At 36.6% G+C, this 22,733-nt stretch overlaps 1 protein-coding gene across 3 annotated transcripts in view; it reads right to left on the bottom strand.

Moving 5' to 3' along the window:
- Positions 1-19,676: 19,676 nt before the first annotated feature.
- LOC121386433 (balbiani ring protein 3-like) overlaps positions 19,677-22,733 on the bottom strand; it is a 251,642-nt gene continuing 248,585 nt past the window's right edge. For all 3 annotated transcript variants that reach the window (XM_041517325.1, XM_041517326.1, XM_041517327.1), the window contains one exon: positions 19,677-21,974. In XM_041517325.1, the coding sequence (XP_041373259.1) occupies positions 21,671-21,974 (304 nt within the window). In that variant the 3' untranslated portion in view covers positions 19,677-21,670. The remainder of the gene's footprint in view (positions 21,975-22,733) is intronic.

The following is a 22,733-nucleotide window of genomic DNA, read 5'->3' as shown; positions in this document are numbered from 1 at the left end:
AACGGCAGCCATGTGGCAAATTGCTATATGCTGCGATGCCCTGAAAATTAAACAATCTTACCCTAGTCTCCCCCCTTTAAATATGTGTAAATATGAATGTATACTTAGAAAGGTCCGACTCTGTGTTTTCATGGTATATTTTCTGTGACCTGTTATCAAAGTTCAGGAAAACTATATTCCAGAAAATGTTAAGGAAGGCATTTCTATATACGTCGTATAACCTTGAATGTTTTGGATAAACTTATTAATACTAGGTAATCAAAAACATTTGGAGAAGGTAACACTATTCCCGTTTATGTTGCTGAAGAGATCTAGTCAAACTTCAAAAAACGCCATGTCCATTTTTAAACAAATAGAATATTTAACGTTTCAAATGTTGTATTTCCAAACAATAATTTCTTTTCCATTAATCGATATATTAAAGGAGAGGCCTGCCAAATTGGTTTGAGGGTATATAATGTGTCACAAAGGTTGATTTAGAGTAGGATAGAATTACAATTTTTATTGCATTTCAACACTTTATTGCAAAATGACACTCTACACAACCCATTTCCTGCAAATTTCATAAAACCTAGTTCTAAAACACGGGTTTTGATATCTTTTTTTTAATATTTATGTTTGGACGTCTGTCCCCATTCGTCAGTAATGGCGAAAGGAGGGAAATGTTCAGCATTTTGGATTATTTAGCGGGGCGTTGTTGTTTTTTTGTGTGGATGTCGCTCATATTAGACCACTGTATGTAAACTATGCAATGAGTAATAAAAATCCTGTACTAATAAAATGATTAAGAAAAAACAGCTCTTTATTTACAACGGAAGTTATATTTTTAAAAAATGCAGCATCTACAGGCTAGAGTGTTGAAAATAGAAACATGAACTGTCCTCACTTAATATTTGCAGCATACTTCACTTAGTTTGAACTAAAAGTGTTGTGTATACTACTGAACAACAAGTCATACGTAATATTTCTTGGTGACAAAACTTTCCAGCATAAAAGGAAGGAAATAGTTTATTTAACGACGCACTCAACACTTCATGGGCTACTCTTTTCGATTAGCAGCAAGGGATCTTTTATATGCACCATTCCATAGACAGGATAGCAAATACCACGGCCTTTGATGTACCAGTCATGGTGCACTGGCTGGAGCGAGAAATAGCCCAACGGGGATCGATCCCAAACCGACCGCGCATCAAGCGAGCGCTTTACCACTGGGCTACGTCCCGCCCCTTCCAGTATAAATGCACTAGACCATGTAGCTTATCAGACAATACAGAGAAGTGTTGATTTAGTGAACATGGGGTTGACCGAAATATTCGTAGATCATCAGAATTTTAAACGACATAGATACGTGTTTTAGACTTCTTAAGCTCTCTAAAATATTAAACATTTCACCCTCTAAAATGCCTATGATTACCTCCAAACGTTTTTAAATAAACTGCCGACATGTACCTAAATTGCCTGTTTTATTTTCAAGATATATGGTTATAAACTAGAAGATTGTCGACTTTCAAACTGGTCAACCAACATATAAAAAATCCCATATCATATGTATATTTAAGCGCAATGGTCAAGCCCGATTCTTTTTTTTTTCTTTCTCTTTTCGTTTTTTTTCCCACATAAAACTGAGTAAGGGTCCATAGTAACATCTTGCAATGTCTAAATTCAGTCACTGCTATTGTAATTTCAACTCTTATTGTAATCGACTTTTTTATTTCATTATTTTTGGTCATAAATCTGATTTCAGTTATTACAGATTGTGTTTCTAAGATGATTAAACTACATTTTACGGCTTTGATATGTTTCTTGTTTGATTTATGAAAATGTTAATTACAATAAGTATGTTTTGCAGTTACAGTACAGTAAATCTGTCTTGCGATATCGCATGGTCCTTAGCGTACTAGTGTGTGTGTGTGTGCGCGCGTGTGTGTGTGCCAGAGAGAGAGAGAGAGAGAGAGAGAGAGAGAGAGAGAGAGAGAGAGAGAGGGGGGGGGGAGAAAGGGGTGAGAGGGAGAAGAGAGATAAAGAAAGGATGAGAAAGAGAGAGAAAACATAGCGAGTGAGTGTGACGTACAGAGGCAGACACTGAGAGAAACAGAGAGATAGCCATGTAAAAAGGGACAGCCAGAAACAACAGTGGCAAATAGGCACAGACCTACAGACACCTGCTCAAACACAGATGCACATGCATACAGATGCCCGCACACGCATAGACACATACATACACATACACTTACACACAGGGTTTAATTTGTAGTGTTTCATTTGTTTATAAAAAGTAGTGCCCCCCGCCTAGAATTTTTATCTGGGTATGGCCCCGGAGACCTAAAGATACATATATACATCAATACATACATAACATACATACACAGAGGCAAGCACAAACATACAGACACATACACACTGACACATACACACAGACATACAGCCACACATATATACACACCCACATTGGTACACAGACAAAATACACACAGACATACAGCCACACATATATACACACCCACATAGGTACACAGACACAATACACATATGAAGGATTTATGATGATAATTATTATTTCGAGATCTCCATTTATTATCTTGAGATCACGACTTACTATCTCGAGATCTCGAGATATAAAACTACTTTTTTTTAGTACGGATTGTACGGAACCCCGGTACGGTACGGAGATACAGACGTGAAAATATTTGTATTATGTTCCCTCATAATAATATGTTCCCTCATGATCATACTATGTTCCCTCATAATAACATTATGTTCCCTCATAATAAATATTATGTTCCCTCATATTTATATCACGTTCCTTCATAATCGTATTATGTTCCCTCATAATCATATTATGTTCCCTCATAATAATTTTATATTGTGTTCGCTCACAGTAATATGTATATCAATACGTGTATAAATGTTGTAGTTTTTGTGTTAAGTTTAGTATTCGATGGCAGACAGAGACAATCTCATTAAATTATATTATGGTTTAGGCATACAGAAATATTGTTGAAGTTATTGCTGTGCAACATGGCTTTATTATTGGTCTAAGCGCTCGACGTTTGGGAATAATGGGCCTTGGTCGGCGACGTTACTGTGATATCGCTGATGTATTGTTCTTCATACACAATGCACTAGAAGGTTCCGGTCAATTGCACTGATACAGATGGATGTACCAAAAATGCCTTGATAATACTCTGTGTGTACGAAAAGAAGACGTCAGATTGATACTTGTTACACTGTGCCCAAATTCCAGTTTGGCAAGGAGACACCGTCTCCACAGGCGCATGTATTATGCTGGAGGTCCTAACTTTATCTGGCACATTGATTCTTAGGACAAAATCAAGCCTTTCGGGTTTTGTATTAATGGATGTATTGACGGTTTGTCACGAAAAATCATCTGGCTAACCACAAAATTATTCATGACTATTACATCAAAAAGAAAGAAAGAACGAAATGTTTTATTTAACGACGCACTTAACACATTTTATTTACAGTTATATGGCGCCAGACATATGGTTAAGGACTGCACAGATTTTGGGAGGAAACCCGCTGTCGCCACTACATGGGCTACTCTTTCCGATTAGCAGAAAGGGATCTTTTATTTGCGCTTCCCACAGGTTGGATAGCACAAACCATGGCCTTTGTTGAACCAGTTATGGATCACTGGTCGGTGCAAGTGGTTTACACCTACCCATTGAGCCTTGCGGAGCACTCACTCAGGGTTTGAAGTCGGTATCTGGATTAAAAATCCCATGCCTCGACTAGGATCCGAACCCAGTACCTACCAGCCTGTAGACCGGTGGCCTAACCACGACGCCACCGAGGCCAGTACTATTACATCAGTGCTGTGTCAAGTTAAACGGATGCCCAAAATGTCTACGAGATTTGGGAACAGAAAATTTCTACGTTCGTGACTTCCGGTGTCTTTCACGAGGGAACAGACAGAACGGGTTGAATGTAGGCTCATATTTGCAAAGTGCAAGTACCCATAATCAAGGAACAGACTACTGGCGGAGCCATCTATGGAAGCTGTGCATGGAGTTTTGGATAAACCTTTTCCAAACGCTTCGCTTTGACGGAGATTACTTGAACAAGAATATTTTGCAGTTCTGTTTTATGGGAATGATACAGGTTTGTGCAAAACTCTTTATTAGCACATTAAAGGGGCTAGCAAAAAGTCGCAAGTCCCGTATTTTGCCATTTTAAGGTAGGTAGGTAGGTAACTGGTTTAACGTCCTCATATACTACTGGGGTTTCGAACATGCCTATCCCGAGTCCGGCCTACGATAAGATCGGGACTGCGCCCTTAAAACTTTTTTAAAAATTACTATTAAACTAATTTTAATTAAAATATAAAATATAAAAGTGGCGCTATTTTTGATGGGCTGGTCTAAACATTTACTTATTGTTTTATCTTTAAACACTCTACTCAATTAAATATAGGCCCCAAGGAGGTTAGGAGGGAAGGCTGTTCCAAGCCCCACAGGAATGTTGATTAATTAGGGTTAAGAGGAGAATTGCCAATCATATCTGGAACGTTTATGTTGCCAAATGAGGGCTTGGGGGAGGGAGAGGTAAGATCCTACTCTGTCCCTAAGGCGAAACCGCCTACGCTCTGTGGCCCCAAAAACCTCCTAGCTTCCGACGTCCCATCCATCCCACTCCTCAGTGTCCAACCGCAGTTTAGTTGCCATTTTAAAATGTATTTGTCATAAGTAAATTCAAATCGGTCATTTCTACATAATGTTTACGTAGTTAACTCAAAAGTAATGTTTTGGCACCCTGCATAATGAATGTATATCGAAAGAAACATAGCATCTATAAGATACTTTCACATACTACTATTGTATTACTTTACTTCCTAATTATTTTCTGTTCATATCTTAATTTTCTAATGTTGCTTTTTAAATTACAGGACGAGTTGGACATTACGGTAAAGACTTAGAACAACCATGTGATTCGACCTTCTAGAAATCCCAATGTACCTTCTGGGCGGCCAAATATCATGTATGAGGTTCCTCGGATATATTTGACTTATGACTATAAGCAAAACGTGGATGTGAATGAACGCAATGCATGTCAAAACAAATGTCTATCAAGAAGTATATTTCCCTGTGATGAAGATGTGTATAGCCTATGCATATTTCTGATGCCAGATAGAAATCTCAATATGCCAACAAACTCATATAACGGCGTTGACTTATTTATGCATTTAAGAGATTCGGTGAAAGAACTCATTTGGTAAAAGCAACCCATAGCTCTACTTGTTTATTAATAGCAGATGTTGGTGAACAATCTATGTGTGGTACAACTTTGTTATTGTGGATATTAAACAAGGCTTTTACTGTTTTACTTCTTGTAAGATACAAGTCAGTATACGATGGGAATGGTACCAAGGGGTCGTTTATTTATTTACATTTTCCTGTCTATAATATTAACGTCGGTAAAATATCCAGTGTGTTTCTGGTTATCCTAATGTTTGTACAGTATACCCTCGATGTATTCCCCCCCCCCCCCCCCCCCACATATTTAACGCCAACCCCGCCTACCGCCAACAAGTACCGATTATATCTCTGATTAAATTCCCTCGATTTACTGCCACCCTCGCCATCCGCCAAAGTCCTTTTGGAACCGAACTCCATTTAGTCACTATAATCCCCTCGATAATACCACCAACAGTAGGCTATGGTCAGAAGTTAATCATAGTGCTTTAGGGGCCGTCCATAATTTTCAACATTTATTTACGATAATGGTGTGTATCCGGAACAGTGGACACGTGGTCATCGGTGCTAGATTTTCACCAATCAACCGGTTAATTAAGGGGCCGTCCATAATTTTCAACATTTTCACGAGCGTACAAACCGTACACTTTTGACCACCCACCTCCACCCACCCACCCTAAAAGTGTACATCCCCAAATGATAAATGTTGATCATTTTTCATTTTCAAAAAAAGTGTACGCTGGCCCCTTAACCCCCCCCCCCCCCTCCCCTCCCCCGCGTACGGTTTGTACTCTCGTGAAAATGTTAAAAGTTATAGACGGCCCCTTAATTAACCGGTTGATTGGTGAAAATCTAGCACCGATGACCACGTGTCCACTGTTCCGGATACACACCATTATCGTAAATAAATGTAAACAACCTTAGGGGCCATCCATAATTTTTAAGAGCGTACAAACCATACACTTTTGCCCCCCCCCCCCAAAAGTGTACATCCCCAAATGAAAAATGTTGATCGACATTTTTCATTTTCAAAAAGTGTACGCTGGCCCAATAAATACCTCCCCCCTCCACACACCCCCACACCCGCGTACGGTTTGTACGCTCGTAAAAATGTTGAAAATTATGGACGGCCCCTTAATAATACAGGCGCTAGAATAGTTTTACAATCAATAAATAATTCGGCTATAATACCATCCAACCATACGCTTTTGTTTCGTTTTAAACACTCTATCGCCCTATATATTTCTTCAATACAAATTGGTTCGTAAAGTTCGTTATATTCAATATTTTGCTCATTTGTAATATGTTCATTAGCACTAATATTTGTATTATCATGTTTGCTATCGGCTAACTCTTTAAAGTAACTCATCCAATGTTAATGTACCATACATATGTTTCTTTGAATGCTTAGTCTTTTTCCAAAACTTTCCAGGGGAACATTTTGCTAAATTACATAAACGTGTTTGTTCTTGTTTGTTATAAAGTAATTTTGCACGACGTTTGATGTTATTATACAAGCGTCTTTTTAGACCGTGGGCCCACTATAACCCCCCCCCCCCCCCCCCCGGGATTTTTCAAGATGAGTATATCTTTGAAGCCTATCCATAGACATATTCAAATCAGCTTGTCTGCAGGCAATCTGTTGGTGGGTGTGCCTGTAGGGCACGTTTGAGTGTAGGCACCCTATTTATTTTTAACAGGGCAAATTTCTGATCAAGGTGAATGTTCCACATAATTTTCAAAAATATTTGAAAATAATTCTGGACTATATCACTGCTTTTACTTTAAAGCTAGGTTACTGGTGAATGTATTCCACTAAAAAATAATAAATTTTTGGCATCTGACTAAGCATAGCGAGTCAATGAATTTGAAATGTCCTGATTATTACAAACATAGTATATGAAAAAACTGCATGGCAATGTTCAAGTTAACATCCAGACATATTTTGAACAGGTTTAAGACCAAATTATGAATGCTATTCATGCTAAATTACATGTTCATAACAACAAACCACAAAGCAATGCAATATATGTGGTATGGATATAGTACCGGGGTATACTCACCAGCAAAAGTTACAGAGTTCCCGATATACGTAATTCTCTATGTACATGTGTATATATACATGCCGTACCTAAAACATTGTGATCCTTTTATTATTGTATTGTATTTAATATCTGAAGGCAGCATTACTTAAATATGGTGCAGTACATGCTGTATAAACCATTTACATGGATATTTTGAATATTTTAATTTTACACACAAGTCTTACAAACATAAAACGTGAATTTACATGTACATGTACCATTCTAGGCAAGTCTGTATTACATATACAATGTATCTGTCTCACAACAGTTGATCTTACAATAGCTAGGTTTTTTGTTGCTTTTTGTAATATTTTAGAATTGCAGTTCTATTTATATTATGCTTAACTTATGTTTTGGTGTATATATTTGGTATCTACATAGAATATTGTCATCAGGCAAATATCTAGCACTATAAAAATCTAACTTTCATTCCCAATTCTCAATCATTTTATGTGACCCAAATATGATATATGTGAAGTTCACAATTTTCTATTTCTATATCCTTCCTTTTATTCTATTAAGTAGATGTTAATAACAATTACAAAACCATATAATATGAGGTATGAATAATTATATACTTCTCAAAATAAGTTACTAGTAAGCAATGCCAGAAATGTATTAATTTCTGTGTATACACATACTTAGGATTGCCTGAAGCTTTTATTATTAAAAAAACAAATTGACCTGGCCTTTTTCTATAACATATTGAGGCTTCATTATTCAAATATGGTTAAGTATATGGAGTTTATATACTATGTTCACAAATTTATGAAGATGTCCCTCTGTTCTTAGTACCAACCAATTATAAGTACCTTTCCACAGCATGTGTGTTAAAACATTTACAATTCATCTATCTCACAGAAGCTTGTACTATTTTTAAAAACATATTTGTATTTAAATTGTGTTTAATTTATGCTTAGGTTTATATAATTGACATCAGATATAGTCATCAGGCATATCTAGTACTTGACTTTTTCAGTCTTATCATCTGACTCAAATATAATGTCTATTATGTTCACAATAATATCTGTAATTTCTTATTTTGTCCTCTGGGCCTTTGCTCTTGTTCTCCCTCAGTATGTCAACAGCTCTTGTTATCAGATCACAAACCATGCAATTCAGCTTCAGTATTTCTTTGGACGTTTCTCAGCCATTTCTATGTGGTTGAGGAATACCCTGGACTTTGTGATATGACTAATACCATATGAGACCATGGCAATTTGCTCTCTTCCAATTTGCTCTATTGGTACAGCATATTTTCAGGGAATATCTACTGGATGGAAGGTTTGCAACTAATCCACAGTAGCATAACAACAGTGTTCGTGGTTTAGCACTAAATTTCTCATGTGAAAGGGGTTCTTTCAAGCCACACTTGATCTAAGGAATCCCTACATAGGTCTTAAGAGACTAGAAGACCATTTAAATGAAAAAAAAAAAAAATCTGCCCTCAGCTTCTTGGGAAGAGGGTTCTATTTGTGAGACAAAGTACATGTTTCAAACACAAACCATGTCTGAGGGTGTTGTAAAGTGCACAAGAAAATGCAGAAACAAAGATTATACTTCAATGTCTGTACATTGCTGCCAGTTCACCATCCCAGATACAGACATTTGTATACACTCAATTTGGCAACAAGAGGCATCTTATAGATGTGCACAGCATCATTAAGGATGTAGGGAAGACACCAACTAGCAATTCCAGCTGTGCTTGCCATTACTGGCTATGATACCAACAGTACTTTTATGCAGAATGGAAAAGTGGAGGTTTTGAACATTCTCAAGCAACACCAAGACTTCCTTGAAATGTTGTTAGCTCATGGAAGTTCAGCAAAAATTGATGTTCATATATTTAAGAAGCAGATCATTTCATATACCTTCTCTATGGGAGTGCAGGTGCGAATAACATACAAAAACATCATGACTTGAGAAATATCTGGAAATGTTTGTTGCCAAACCAAGGATGATAATATTGAACTACAGTAGAGTATAAATCAGCCTTCCCCATTCTACATGTATGTATTCACTGAGAATGCTCTGAGAATGCACATAAAGAGAACAAATGGCCAAGTTGTCATTTGGTATCAGTCATGCCAGGCATACCAGGCTATTCCACAACCAAATTGTCATATGGCTGAGAAAGTTTAGAAGGCACACAGAGATGAAATAGTGATATGATACCATGAGAGCTGATGGACATAATGATGGGGGAACCAGAGCAGAGCCTGGAGAAGGAGAATACCATAAATTGTGAACATGACAAACATACTTTAATTGCATGAAAATGCAAAGGAATAGGAACGGAAGTCAAAACTTTCCTAGACAATATTTGATGTAGAAACTAATTATATACACTTGAGCATAAGTTAAGCACAATGTAAATATAAAGGCAAATCTAAAAATATTACAAACACAGACTAGTATAAGATGAACTTCTGTGAGATAGATGACTTGTACATGTAATGCAAAAGAAATTATGGTAGGTACACAAAAATGATGCTTTAAATTTTTAACTCTGGTGTTTAGTAAAGAGGGACATATTCATAATATTGATGCACATACATGTATACTCAACAAAATTAATTAAGGGCTAGTAAACTTTCTTATATTATAATATAATTCTTTGTTACTGTCATATTATTTTAGCATGTTTTAGTCATATATATGGCTTCTATACATTGTTTCAGTAAACTTTTACTGGTTATACACGCAAAAAACACTGGGATTTCACATACTTATGAAAAATATTGAAATGAGCATTAGGCAAGTATTTGTTATACATTTGTTCAGAATGGTTTTTTGTCATTGTGTTCCCTCAGAATTGTTATTTAAGTCATTAAGTTTAAGAACATGCCACAATGCTGACACGCCATGGAACCGTGGGCTGACGATGCCAGAACGCGGATCCATGGTGGACGTGCCTGAACCTTTTTGGATAGGGGCACGAGAAAATAGTTCCCATTCCCAATGCTGACAACTTTCAACGGAAGTTGTATTTTCCCCATATTTAAAGGAAAATGCTAAAATATCTATTGGACCTTAATTAATTTTGTTGAGTATAGTATAGGCAGATATACTGAACCATATTTGAATAATGCTGCCTCAATATATTAAATACAGTGCAATTTTTAATAGTAAAAGGTTCAAGCAGCCCAAAATATGTGTAAATATAGAAAATAATGCATTTCAGGCATTGCTTAACTTTTGCCGATGAGTATATCATTATTCATACCACATATTGCATTATTTGGTTTGTTACTATTAACATCTAGTATAGGATGAATATCATTAATTTTGGCCTTATATCTGTTAAAAATTTATATGGATGACAACTTTATCACTATATTTAATTTTTCAATAGTGTTTTTTGGACACAAAATGTGCAACGGTACCCCCATTCAAATGGCGATATTATTTTAATCCACCAACATTTTTGCTGCAGACAAGCAGATATTAAATTCATATATAATGGAGTATCTAAAAATACTTGTCTCCAAAAATCCCGGATGGGGGGGGGGGGGGGGGGGGGGGCAGGGTTTTCGGTATCTTGCCCATGGACTATTTGTGAAGCACAGTCAGCTGTCTTTTCTTGGTCGCTTGTATCATGTGAATACTTGTCAGCTGCTCTTCGGAAATCTGTCCTGGCTTTAGCACACTGCATTGAACCAATGTGCTTGCTGTTTACTTTCCTGTGGATAATTACCACTGTTGGTGTTCACGAAAGTTTTTCCAGCAACAATACAAGTCTCCCGATAAAATACATTGGTTAGTTCTGCAACACAGGTGTTGATATTTGACGGACTGTTTTCTAACTGAAAGAAAAACTGATATATAGTGTCAGATTTTGCTTGTATAGAACTTTCAAGTTCTTCCGCTTGGAATACATCACAACAAATTTTACAGGTTACATATTTAGTTGGGAAAAATGAATGCAAGTTACTTAGTTCTAAACTAAATGTAACTGGAGTGTGAGAGTAAAATGCTGTCACGTTCTCAACCATAAAATGCTTAATATTATCTAAATTTTTAGGTGATGTTAACAAAAGATCATTTGTAGCAAATGACAGTCTGATGATCATGTTATTTCATTCATGGCATAATTACTCCAGGTCTGGTAATGATCTCTAGTTATCACTAAGCGACGGCATTCGTTTGGTAAAACAAGCCTGGGACAAGTCAGTGCCACGACCATCACAAACTGTTGGATTCATACACAGCTTGTTCACTGAGAGCCTCACGCAGAGTTGCTTTGAAGCACCAGCCAATGAAACGACAGCCATGGGCGTATGGGGACTCTTTCATTTAGGGGGGCTGGAGGGGTTGATTTGCCAAAAAAATTCCCCAGATAAAAACTGCCCGAATTTTCCCCACTGTTTTGCCCGAATTTGGGGGGGGGGGGGGGGGGCAATTGTCCCCCTGCCGCCCCCCCCCCCCCCCCGGTCGTACGCCCATGACGACAGCATTACGGGATCTCGTTGGTGACGTAACACACGTTTTTTAAATCAACAATGAAATGCGAATGGACTTTGATGAGTTCGTCAATGTTGATAAACAGGTTGAAACATTTGTCAGTCTCAGTGATGAGTAGATTGTTGAAAGTGTCAAGATAACTTATGAAAAAACGTACGATGACCAGGGAAAAAAGAGAAGAAAAAGAGTCCGAAACTGAACCAGAGCCTATTCCTTCAGTGGCCATGCAGTGCCCGGGATGCCATTAAACCGTAAAATGTTCGTTTTGTAGAAGGGAATGAACATTCTGACATACCATGTTTATACATATATTACTCAAAAGAATTTAAGGGTCAAAAATTTATAACCAAATAAGTTTCAGAGTGTATTAGATTGATGATGTAAACTACACCAAAAATTTAATTTATTGTTCCATATTTACAAAAAAACACAAATAAACGTCACTGTATACAAGAAAGTCACATGACATGCTGTCAAAGTTGAAGGTTGTCAAACATGGATTTTACACATTAGAACATTCGTTTAATAGTGTGTGAATCCACCCTTGGCGCGAATACACTCGACACATCGTTGCCTCATGCTGTTGATCAGACGTCTGAAGAACTCTTGGGGAATGGCCTGCCACTCTGCCATAAGAAGTTGACCCAGATTATGAAGGTTGGCCGGAGGGGCATGGTTATCCCGAACTCTCCTGCCTAATTCGTCCCAGGCGTCTCTATTGGGGCCTAGTCAGGCGAATATGCTGGCCAATCCATCCTGGCGATACCTTGTTGTCTGAGAAAGTCCGTTACCACCCTGGCGCGGTGGGGTCTGGCATTGTCATCCTGCAGAACTGCCCCGCCGCCAATCTGCTGAAGGCCTGGGAGAACCAACGGCCGGATAATCTCATTCAGATAGCGGATTCCAGGAAGGTCCTGTGGTGGATAGAGATGCCGCCCCACACCATGATGCTGCCACCACCGAACCGGTGACGTTGTCTAACGTTAACGTCAGCGAAGCGCTCCCCAGGACGTCTGTAGACACGAACTCAACCGTCGTTGAACTGGAGACTAAACCTGGACTCATCAGTGAACATCACTCGACCCCACTGAACACGTTGCCACCGCAGATGAAGCGTGCACCAGTGACGTCTGGCCGTTCTTTGACGTGGTAGGAGTGGTGGTCGAACAGCCTGGCGACGGCAGCGTAGATTATTGGCTCTCAGACGATTGCGTATGGTTTGATCAGACACTCGAGTTCCAGTCGCAGTCCGCAGATTGTCACGTAATCGGCGTGCAGTGGTTGCGCGTTGACGTAGAGCCATATTGGTGATGTAGCGATCCTCTATTTGTAGTGCTTCGGGGTCTTCCCGAACGTGGACGATTTCGAACAGAATTCGTTGCTTGGTACCGTTGCCACAGTCGGCCAACGACACTCTGACTGACACCAAGTCTCAGAGCAACATTTCTTTGCGTATTGCCATCCTGAAGCAAAGCAATAGCCCTTCCTCGATCTTCGATAGTCAGTTGACGTCGTACCATTGTCGAATTTGGAGTGTGCACCGTACACGAACGCAAGCTCCAATTATACGGAAATTCAGCATTGGGAACATGGAATACACATGCAAAGCGTGCAAATGAAGCGCTTTGTGAAAAAGCAAGTTATGGGCACTTAGCAGACCTTTCGCTTTCACCCTAATTTACGTGCAAATGTAAGCATGTTTTCGCCATTAGAACTAGTCGACAGTGTCAATGACAGTGGATTTTAATTCATTTATGGGTTGCTTAGACCCACTTTCGTCAAAATGGAACAATACCATGCGTGACATTATGGTCTAGCTAATATAATTGACATTCAGAAAATAATTTCGAAAATATCGTCTGACCCTTAAATTCTTTTGAGTAGTATATACATAAAATATTTAACAATTTCTTACCTTGTTATTTTATTTTTTAAAATTTTTAGTTACTGCCTGTTGGTTTTATTTAAAACAGATCATTCTGTTGACATTTAGCAACTTCAAACAAAATGTTTGGTAGTAAACCCAAGGCACCCTCACTATACCGCCAAAATCGCATTGGTACCGGTACATTAGTTGGCGGTAAATCGAGGTTATACTGTAGTTGCTGAAACTTCATTTTATTTTATAATGTATAGGCCTATGTTTGTTTTAGTACGTACGAAATTATTGGGATGTAAAATCCAGTTTGAGCTATTTGAAATATTAGGACAACCAGAAACAGAGAATAGACATTTAGACAAGAAATTATATATAATGTGTAGTTTTTATCGTCAAAAAGACAATTAGTCAAAACTATGTTACAACTCGGGACTGTCCTTTTATTTAAGTCTTATAACCTTCTAGACGGCATTTCGCTGGTTAATGTCCTCAAATGGGCAGGGCAAACTACAATGTTTCATGGTTTGTGAAATTCCAAAACGAGGCTACTCCCTCTTGGAGACCGGAAGGTAGATGGTCAACACTTGATTTCTCATGTTATAGTCAACTGTTTTTGAAACTAGCACCAGTCGGATCCTTGATTATTGGTGACTCATCGCTGCTAACATAATTAACACAATATTAACGCTGAAAAAACCCCAACCCCTATTGAAACAAAACCGAGGGCGAGTGAGGCAAAATTTATTTGTGTCCGTCTCACGTTAAAAGATTATTTAAGACTATTATTATGTAATGCAAGATATCCCTACATAAAATTTGCGAATAAATATAACACAGTACGGTACACTTTAGGTTTGACACTCATCTTGCATATACTCTACCCTTTTCCAAAAATAACCCATCCCCACATTTATTCCACACCACATAATTAAAATATTATTGGATGACCTTTAAGGTCTAAAGTGGGTCGGTTCCAAAAAAGAGACCATTGGTAATTTATTTCCTGTCTTCTGCTAGAACTTTCTAGGCAAAATTTGCGTTTAGACACTGAATGCACAAACCATTTTGGTCTTGTACCTGGATCCACAACCAAGAACATGTATCCAACTTAAAAAGTCTATTTTACCTGTATTTACACCATTTTTGAAAGGTGTGCTTCATAGCAGCTTGCTCCGAGTAGCACGTTAAACATTTAGACTTGAACATTAGTATTTTTACCATGTACAGACAAAAAAAAGAAAGAATTTGTTTAAAATATACAGCACTTTAACAAAATATACTCCAATTATGTCTCCAAAAATGCGAAAGCAACAAAATACCATAACTCTAGACAAACCAAATCTTTAAAAAGTAAACTGCCATTTTCGATTTCCTTGTCTACTTCTGCATGATGACCCGAAATAAAAATTCACCTGAAAATGAAAGCGCACACGAGACAAACCAATTGTTTTGTAGACTTTGTAGAACATTTTCTGCTAGTAATATTTGGCTTTTAAGACCTGGCCTTAAAAAACGAAAACTGACTTTTTGACAACTATCAACAAAGTGACATGAATGGTTCTAATAAGTATTAAGTAATAGTGTTCTATTAATACGGTAGAACATATATATATATCATCAGAAACTGCATGGTTGTACCTTTTCAGATGAGACAAACAGCATTCATTGTAACGTTACTTCAGGCTATGACACTGAATGCACAAACCATTTTGGTCTTGTACCTGGATCCACAACCAAGAACATGTATACACCTTAAAAAGTTTATTTTACCTGTATTTACACCATTTTTGAAAATGCTGTTTGAATTATTTATGTTCACACTACTATGCCATCCACAAAAAGTTGTTACATGTACACCATAATACTCATAAATAAGCATTTTAAGTGAGATGGACACAGATTTTGCCTCACTCGCCCTCGATTCGTTTCAATAGTTTTCCCCCCAATATTAATACTGTGTTAATTATATCTTATAATTCGATCGTCTGCTACTGTTCTGTACATGCTATATTTAGTTACTGTTTAGTCTTGTAAAGAAACAAAACAATCTGAGTACTAACTTTCTTTTCATGTCGTCATCGAACCATTCAGTATTTATTGATCTTTCTGGATCGAAAATATCCACAAGCGTTCCGATGTCAAACGTAGCGGTTATCTTGGATTCTTTGTTGACAAGCACATATTCATATTCCTACGCGAGTAAAGCGGCCTAATTAAATCAGAGGTGGTTATCGTAAATTTAACACCTCTAATTTAAGGTGTTAGCCAATTAGAATACAGTATTTCCCAAAGTCATGGTAGAATAATGTACAAATATGTCTGAATAAAGTAGTTATTACAGCTTGGGAATCCGTTGTTATTATTATATGGCAGGTTAATAACAGTGTTGTACTTGTCATCTCCATAGCCTACGTCAAACGTTTACGACATGGCGAGAACAATACTATAATAATCGTCTTCTTCAATACCTCACAATCTCTAAATAAAAGAATGTGAGGTAACCCCCAAAAAACATACCGGGATGTTAGAACATTTTGTATGAAAAAAGAAGTCAGGGTGGGGTGGAGGGGAGGGGAGGCTGCCTCAAATAGAAGCATCCTTTAAATAAAGGACAAGCTTCAGAATACCACAGCAAAAATAAAAGCCTATAGTCCCTCCCACTGGGAACGCTTTCTTCATACTAAGGAATTTACTACAAGTTATTTATTTTTGAGCAAATTGTTTTCTAAATATGACTCAAAACAGTATTTTTTAACACTTTCACTTTTCTTCTGAAATGAAACCAAACTGAAATTATTTGGTTAAAAAATTAGACCCCCCCCCCCCCTCCCGTTTTGTAGCAGGATGGAACAGACTGTAGGCTTCTATTCAAGGGGATTTACAGTAATCTTTGTTTCACAATACAAATTAATAAATATGTTTCATGATTAACCAACTTTGAGACTGACATTATAAACACAGGTTGTTTTTGTCGCCCCAAAACATGACAAATCTGCGATTCGTCTTAAAGAAGTTTATTGAACAATTAACGTAAAAATGTATAATGAAAAACACTGAAAACAAAACAATTAGATCCGTAAGCACATAATAATAATAATTAATGTATTTATATTCTGATAAACTATTCATTCGTACTATTAATAATCATTAATATATCCACATACTTAATGTTCATAAGTAGTATTTGAGAGCCATGCATGCAAATGAGGTCATGTGATCTACCCTCTGATTGCCTGACCTCTATCCATGGGGGCGTAGCATGGTGACGATACGCTGACCTCTAAGCGTGACGTAGGTATTTTTCTTAACTGGATTAATGGCTTTTGGAACTGTTAGAGTGGGTATTCAAACAAAATGATATTCATAGAATATTCCATGGCCGCTAAGTACCGACTTAAACGGGTTAATGGCTTTTGCAGCTGTTGTAATTAGGTGTGCTTGGGAAATAGTGTTATTCATAGCCTCTTTTTTGTGTGTGTGTTTAAAATGAAAACCAGATGTCAACTTTATTAACAGAGGGCTTCTGATGGCATCAGAAAATATTAGGGCATAGGTTTGCCCTGAAACAATCCCATATCAGGGCCGTAGCTAGGATTTTTTGTTTAGGGTAGGGAGTAGTTAATAGTCTAAAACTCCTGAAACAGTTAAGAAGAGAATTTTCTTTAATGCTTTCGGGAATTTTTTCGGGGGGGGGGGGCGGCCGCTACGGCCCTGCATATATGGTGCTGACCCGAGTTTGCGTTGAGTATGACGTCAGTTTAATCTTTTGTTGGATGTGAAATTAACCACTGAACTGATGACATCGTAAAATAACAGTTTATTTGTGTATTTGTAAAAATAAATAATAAAATAACATTAGTTATTCATATTAGCATTACTGGCAAACAGCTACCGGTATATAGGGTTGCAAACGAATCATTGCACATCATTACATCTAATATCGTGTGTAGAATGGTGGCAATAAATGGTGAAAAATTTCAGGCCAAATAATGTTTGCCCAAACTTGAGAATGTGTTTCAGCACGGGGGGAGGGGGGGGGGGGGTATAAGCAAACCCTTATATTATCCTATAATTTAACATAGTCGGTTAAATTACACGTATGCCTTTAGTGGTTGTGCATTGTTCTGTTACTTGTAGGCTATAGTGGGCAGGATATTTTGTGAAACGGGTATGTAACACTGTCAAGGAGAGGCAGACATTTGTACAATATTTGTGATAACATGTAACAATAATAAATATTAATTGTTCAAGTCAATGTTTGCTGGAATTATTATTTTATAAGATACTGAATAGATATATAATCCAGGTATCAGCCATTATACTCTTTTAGATTGTTCATTTTATTAATTAATGTTAGTAATTATATTGCATATCCCGTAGGACTGGATTGCCATAACAACCTCATTTGCATACATGGCGGTCAAGAGCCAGGGGTACCACCTTCACATATTCATATCCATGTATACTTTTCAACTACTTGAATCCATGAAATTCCATAACATATATTAAACAAGGTAAGCAACACTTAATAATTATTAACTTAGATAAACTGGACTCTAATAGTCTGGAAATCTCTCCTTACAAAGTCAAGTGACAAAACAAACATTTCACCCTGTAAATGCATTTGTTAATCCGGTTATTCAGCTGATGCAACCAGAAAGTCTTTATCCAAAACAAAGTGTAAAAAAATAATTGACAAATTAATAAATAGTTCAGATTAATTCATTCTAACTGAAGATACGTGCGTGTGAAATAAAACAAATTTATTTAGTTTAATGCGAAATGTTACACATTTGATTAATATTTAATATGTATCTCTTGATATAGAAACAAATTAACAAAATTATAACAATTGCCCACCCTATCCTGCAGAGGTTAGAATGGTGAATGCAACAAGGAAAGAGTAAGTAACTTTTAACAAGTACTCATCTTAACTAGTGACTTAGTGACTTAGAAATTTAGGCAAACAAAATAAAATAGCCAGTCTGGTCAGACAAAAGTTCCACGCTTAATGCAGACACATTTTGTTGTTGGAAAGCATGGATTGGATAAAATGAGGTGAGTGTATTTTGGGAATTTTTTGTATGTGCCACTCATCTGGCAACTGTAGCACTGTATTATTTCTGGAATAGATAGGTCTTTTTGTAGGTACCTTGTTAAATATGAAGAAGCAAAAATGTGTATGTGCAGATTTAAAATCAATGTACATTGTACCTGCCTTCCATTAGACCAGCAATATATCTACATACACTATAATTTATTTCTTTTCTTCTTTTTAAAAACTTTTTTTTGGTACATAACCATACAATATACATAGTTTTGTTTGTTTCTTTTTAAAACAGCACCTAATCTGAATTTGCCCAGTTGGGCTATTTCTTGTTCCAGCCAGTGCTCCATAACTGGTGTAACAGAGGCTGTGGTATGTACTATGTACTATCCTCTCTGTGGGATGGTGCATATAAAAGATCCCTTACTGCTAATCGAAGAGTAGCCCATGAAGTGGCGACAGCAGGTTTTCTTCCTCAATATCTGTGTGGTCCTTAACCATATGTCCGACCCATATAACTGTAAACAAAATGTGTCGAGTTCTTCGTTAAATAACACATTTCCAACCATCCTTCCAATATGAATTTAAAAGTATATACATGTAATATAAATGACCGGAACTTAAGTTTTCAAAAAGAGGATGTACATAATATAATGGCTTAATGAGAAAAAAGAAGAAAAAAAGCCACAATAAACTTTCTATCACATTATGTAATGTATACATAAATGATTACATGATATACATGTATACATAAAATATTAGAGTAATTATAAGAAAGAATGGGATTTGGTAACTTTCTTTTAAATTGCTCTATTCTTTTTAATGTATTACAATACCGTTTCACTGCACTTACCAAGGCCCCAACATATTAAAAAATAGGCTTCAATACTATAAGCTTTTATATATTGTAAGAAGGAATAAGAAGTGCCAGTTTCATCAATTAAACCAGGTATGTATCTACTACGGTAATATCCACTTCATTGATACCCCCACCCCCCCCCCCCAGTTTATTGTTTATTTTAATATCATCATTATACATCATTTACCCCAACAATTTTATTTTAGCATTTTTAAAGATATATGCACTGAGCTAAATTAGTATCTGTCCAAAAATTATTTTTAATTAGTGGTATTATATGATTTTCAATATATAATAAGTCAAATTCCATTATATTTTACAGCTCCTTTATTTCACCTAGTAATTGCATGAAAAATGACCACTTTGAATTAGTGCATAGTAGTCTTTTACCTAGGCAATTTTTGTGGCCATAATAAAAGACTGGACATTGGGAACTTTAATTCCTCCATCACATATACATGTATTACAATTTATTTGTATACATTTAATTTCATCAGGTTTTCCCTTCCATATAAAATTTAAATAGATTATTTTTTCTTAAAGTTCTTGCATAAAACTAATAGATGGATTGCGAATTGATGAAAATAAGTGATTAAATTTTCCAAAAAAAGAGACAATTTATAACTGTATTTCTTCCCAGTAGTGTAAGGGTTCTGCTTGATCAAATTTTTATTTCATAGATTTACACTTATCAGTAGTTACTTTTTATCATATTTTTACAAATCTTATACCCAATACCTATTTCTGATCCTCTCCAGACTAATTTGGTCTTGTCTACATTAACTTTAAGGCCTGAAAAACTAGCAAACAAAGATAATTTGAAGTTCTGTAGAGGCTTTTCAGTTTCATTTAATATTACTGTTGAATAATCAGTAAATTGCGTAAATAAATACTCCATGTCCCCAAATTTAATTCCTTTTATATTTTTATCATTTTTAAATAGTGTAGCGATATTTCGGAGCAAAGAAGAAATATATATGGGAAGACTGAACACCTTGTCTACATCATATATTAATCTTGTCATCTCACCTACATGTATAGATCTAGCTGGTAAGAAACCTTTTATTAATCTTGTCATCTCATCTACATGTATAGATCTAGCTGGTAAGAAACCTTTTATTAATCTTGTCATCTCACCTACATGTATAGATCTAGCTGGTAAGAAACCTTTTATTAATCTTGTCATCTCACCTACATGTATAGATCTAGCTGGTAAGAAACCTTTTTGCGCTTCACTTATTACATTTGGTAACAGAGTTTTTATTCTTTGGGCTATTGTGGCAGATTTTTCAATTTATATGATACATTTAGCAATGAGATTGGTCTCCAATTACACCCCCCCCACCCCCCCCCCCCCCCCACCCCCCCCCCCCCCCCCCCCCCCCCCCCCCCCCCCCCCCCCCCCCCCCCCCCCCCCCCCCCCCCAATTGTTAATTTGATTTAGTGTAACTAAAGAAATTCTATTGTTATATGCATTATTTAAAGAATTAAATATTTATTCATGCAAAAGAACTTTAAAAAATTCAACTGTAAAGCCATCTGAACCAGGACTTTTTCGATTTTTCATGTTTCAATTCTGCAAGTACTTCATCATGTTTTAATTCACCTTCAATACTTTTTGAGTTAGCTTCATCCAATTTTGATTTATTAATCATTGGCTATTAGATGTCAAACATTTGGTAATTTTGTCATGTAGTGTTAGAGAGGAAATCCCCTATATGGTTTCATTAGTAGAAAGGGATCATTTATGAGCACCATCCCATAGATGTGATAACAAATACCACCCTTCTGATATACCAGTCGTGGTGCACTGGCTGGAACGAGAAATAGCCCAATGCCTAATTAAATCGACTGTGTATCAGGCGAGTGCTTTATTACTCGGTTACAACCCCACCAAAGCATCTCGCCTTCAATACTTTTTGAGTTAGCTTCATCCAATTTTGAAGATATACAATTTTGAAACAAGTCTTCTAAATCTATTTTAATTGTAGGTTTTTTAAATATATTTTTTCATAAACAATCCTTCAATCGTGATGTGCAATGCAAAAATACTTGTGAAGATGAGAGCCTAAGAGAGCTTTGTCAATAAGACTCCTGGTATTGTTTGTTTTTTTCTACATCAAACTAGGCTAGTGCATCTGAATTGTTCAAGACTTTTTCGTTAGAACTTGTACGCTTTATGACATTATCCTGATCTTGGGTTTTTGTTTTTTTCACCATGTTTCTATCATCCTCGTCTTCAGTGTCTCCTTCAAACGTCTTGCTAGTTATATCATCCAGGTCTTCCTCTTTTACTCCAAGTCCCGTGTTCATTAATGCAATCTCATCAATTTCTTCCGCCTCTTGACTTGTGAAGACTGGATTATCAATCTGGTCATGGACGCTACTTAAATCAACATCCTCCATTATTCCCTTCTTTTTGTTTCGCCTGTCAAGAGAAATGATCATTATCAATTATCCTTTCTTTCCACAGTAACAAAAGCAACTTAAACAAGTGCCCCTCTGCACCAAACCCGTGAATTTCTTTGCCATGACCGGCAAAATTGTAACCAAACATCCCCCTACCCAAACAAAAGGGACTGACCTCTGTGATTAATCCACTGATAGAATAAGAAATTTAAGCATGTTTCGTCCCAGTAACGAAAATGGAAAAAAAGTAAATGCCTTAACTTCTAGAATTAAAAAATGGCAATCAATTTCTGTCATATTCAATTCAATAGCTTTAATTTTCATAAATTCTTATCCGGACAAATTTGATTGCAGTTCCAGAACATAAATATAAGCAAACTCCTTTGCACTTGCGAATATAAAAATAAATAACCAAGGATTTATCCAGGATTTTTGTCTGATGTGATTAGGAATATATTAGTGCGAGAAAAACATACTTGGGACATCTTTTCAAACCACTGAATGATGCAGCACACCACTGTTAAAATAAATGATTACAAATGACATACAGGTATATAAAATGTATTAGGAATTTTTGCATAGAAATTGGGAATTTTCGATGCCACTTTCTTTTGGGAAAGGGCCTATCTTTGGATCCACAGAATGCCTGGATAAATCCTTGATAACTTTAGTTACATAATTCACTATTTTATATAAAGTGTTTGTATTTATTTTAACAAAATCAATGATACCTTTTATGTTTGTGTTTAGTATGTATTATGCACTTGTCTGTATTAGA

Source organism: Gigantopelta aegis, chromosome 12, assembly GCF_016097555.1.
Source record: "Gigantopelta aegis isolate Gae_Host chromosome 12, Gae_host_genome, whole genome shotgun sequence".
Taxonomy (NCBI): Eukaryota; Metazoa; Mollusca; class Gastropoda; order Neomphalida; family Peltospiridae; genus Gigantopelta; species Gigantopelta aegis.
The sequence above is the reverse complement of the archived record's forward strand: the minus strand, read 5'-3'. Positions and strand labels throughout refer to the sequence as shown.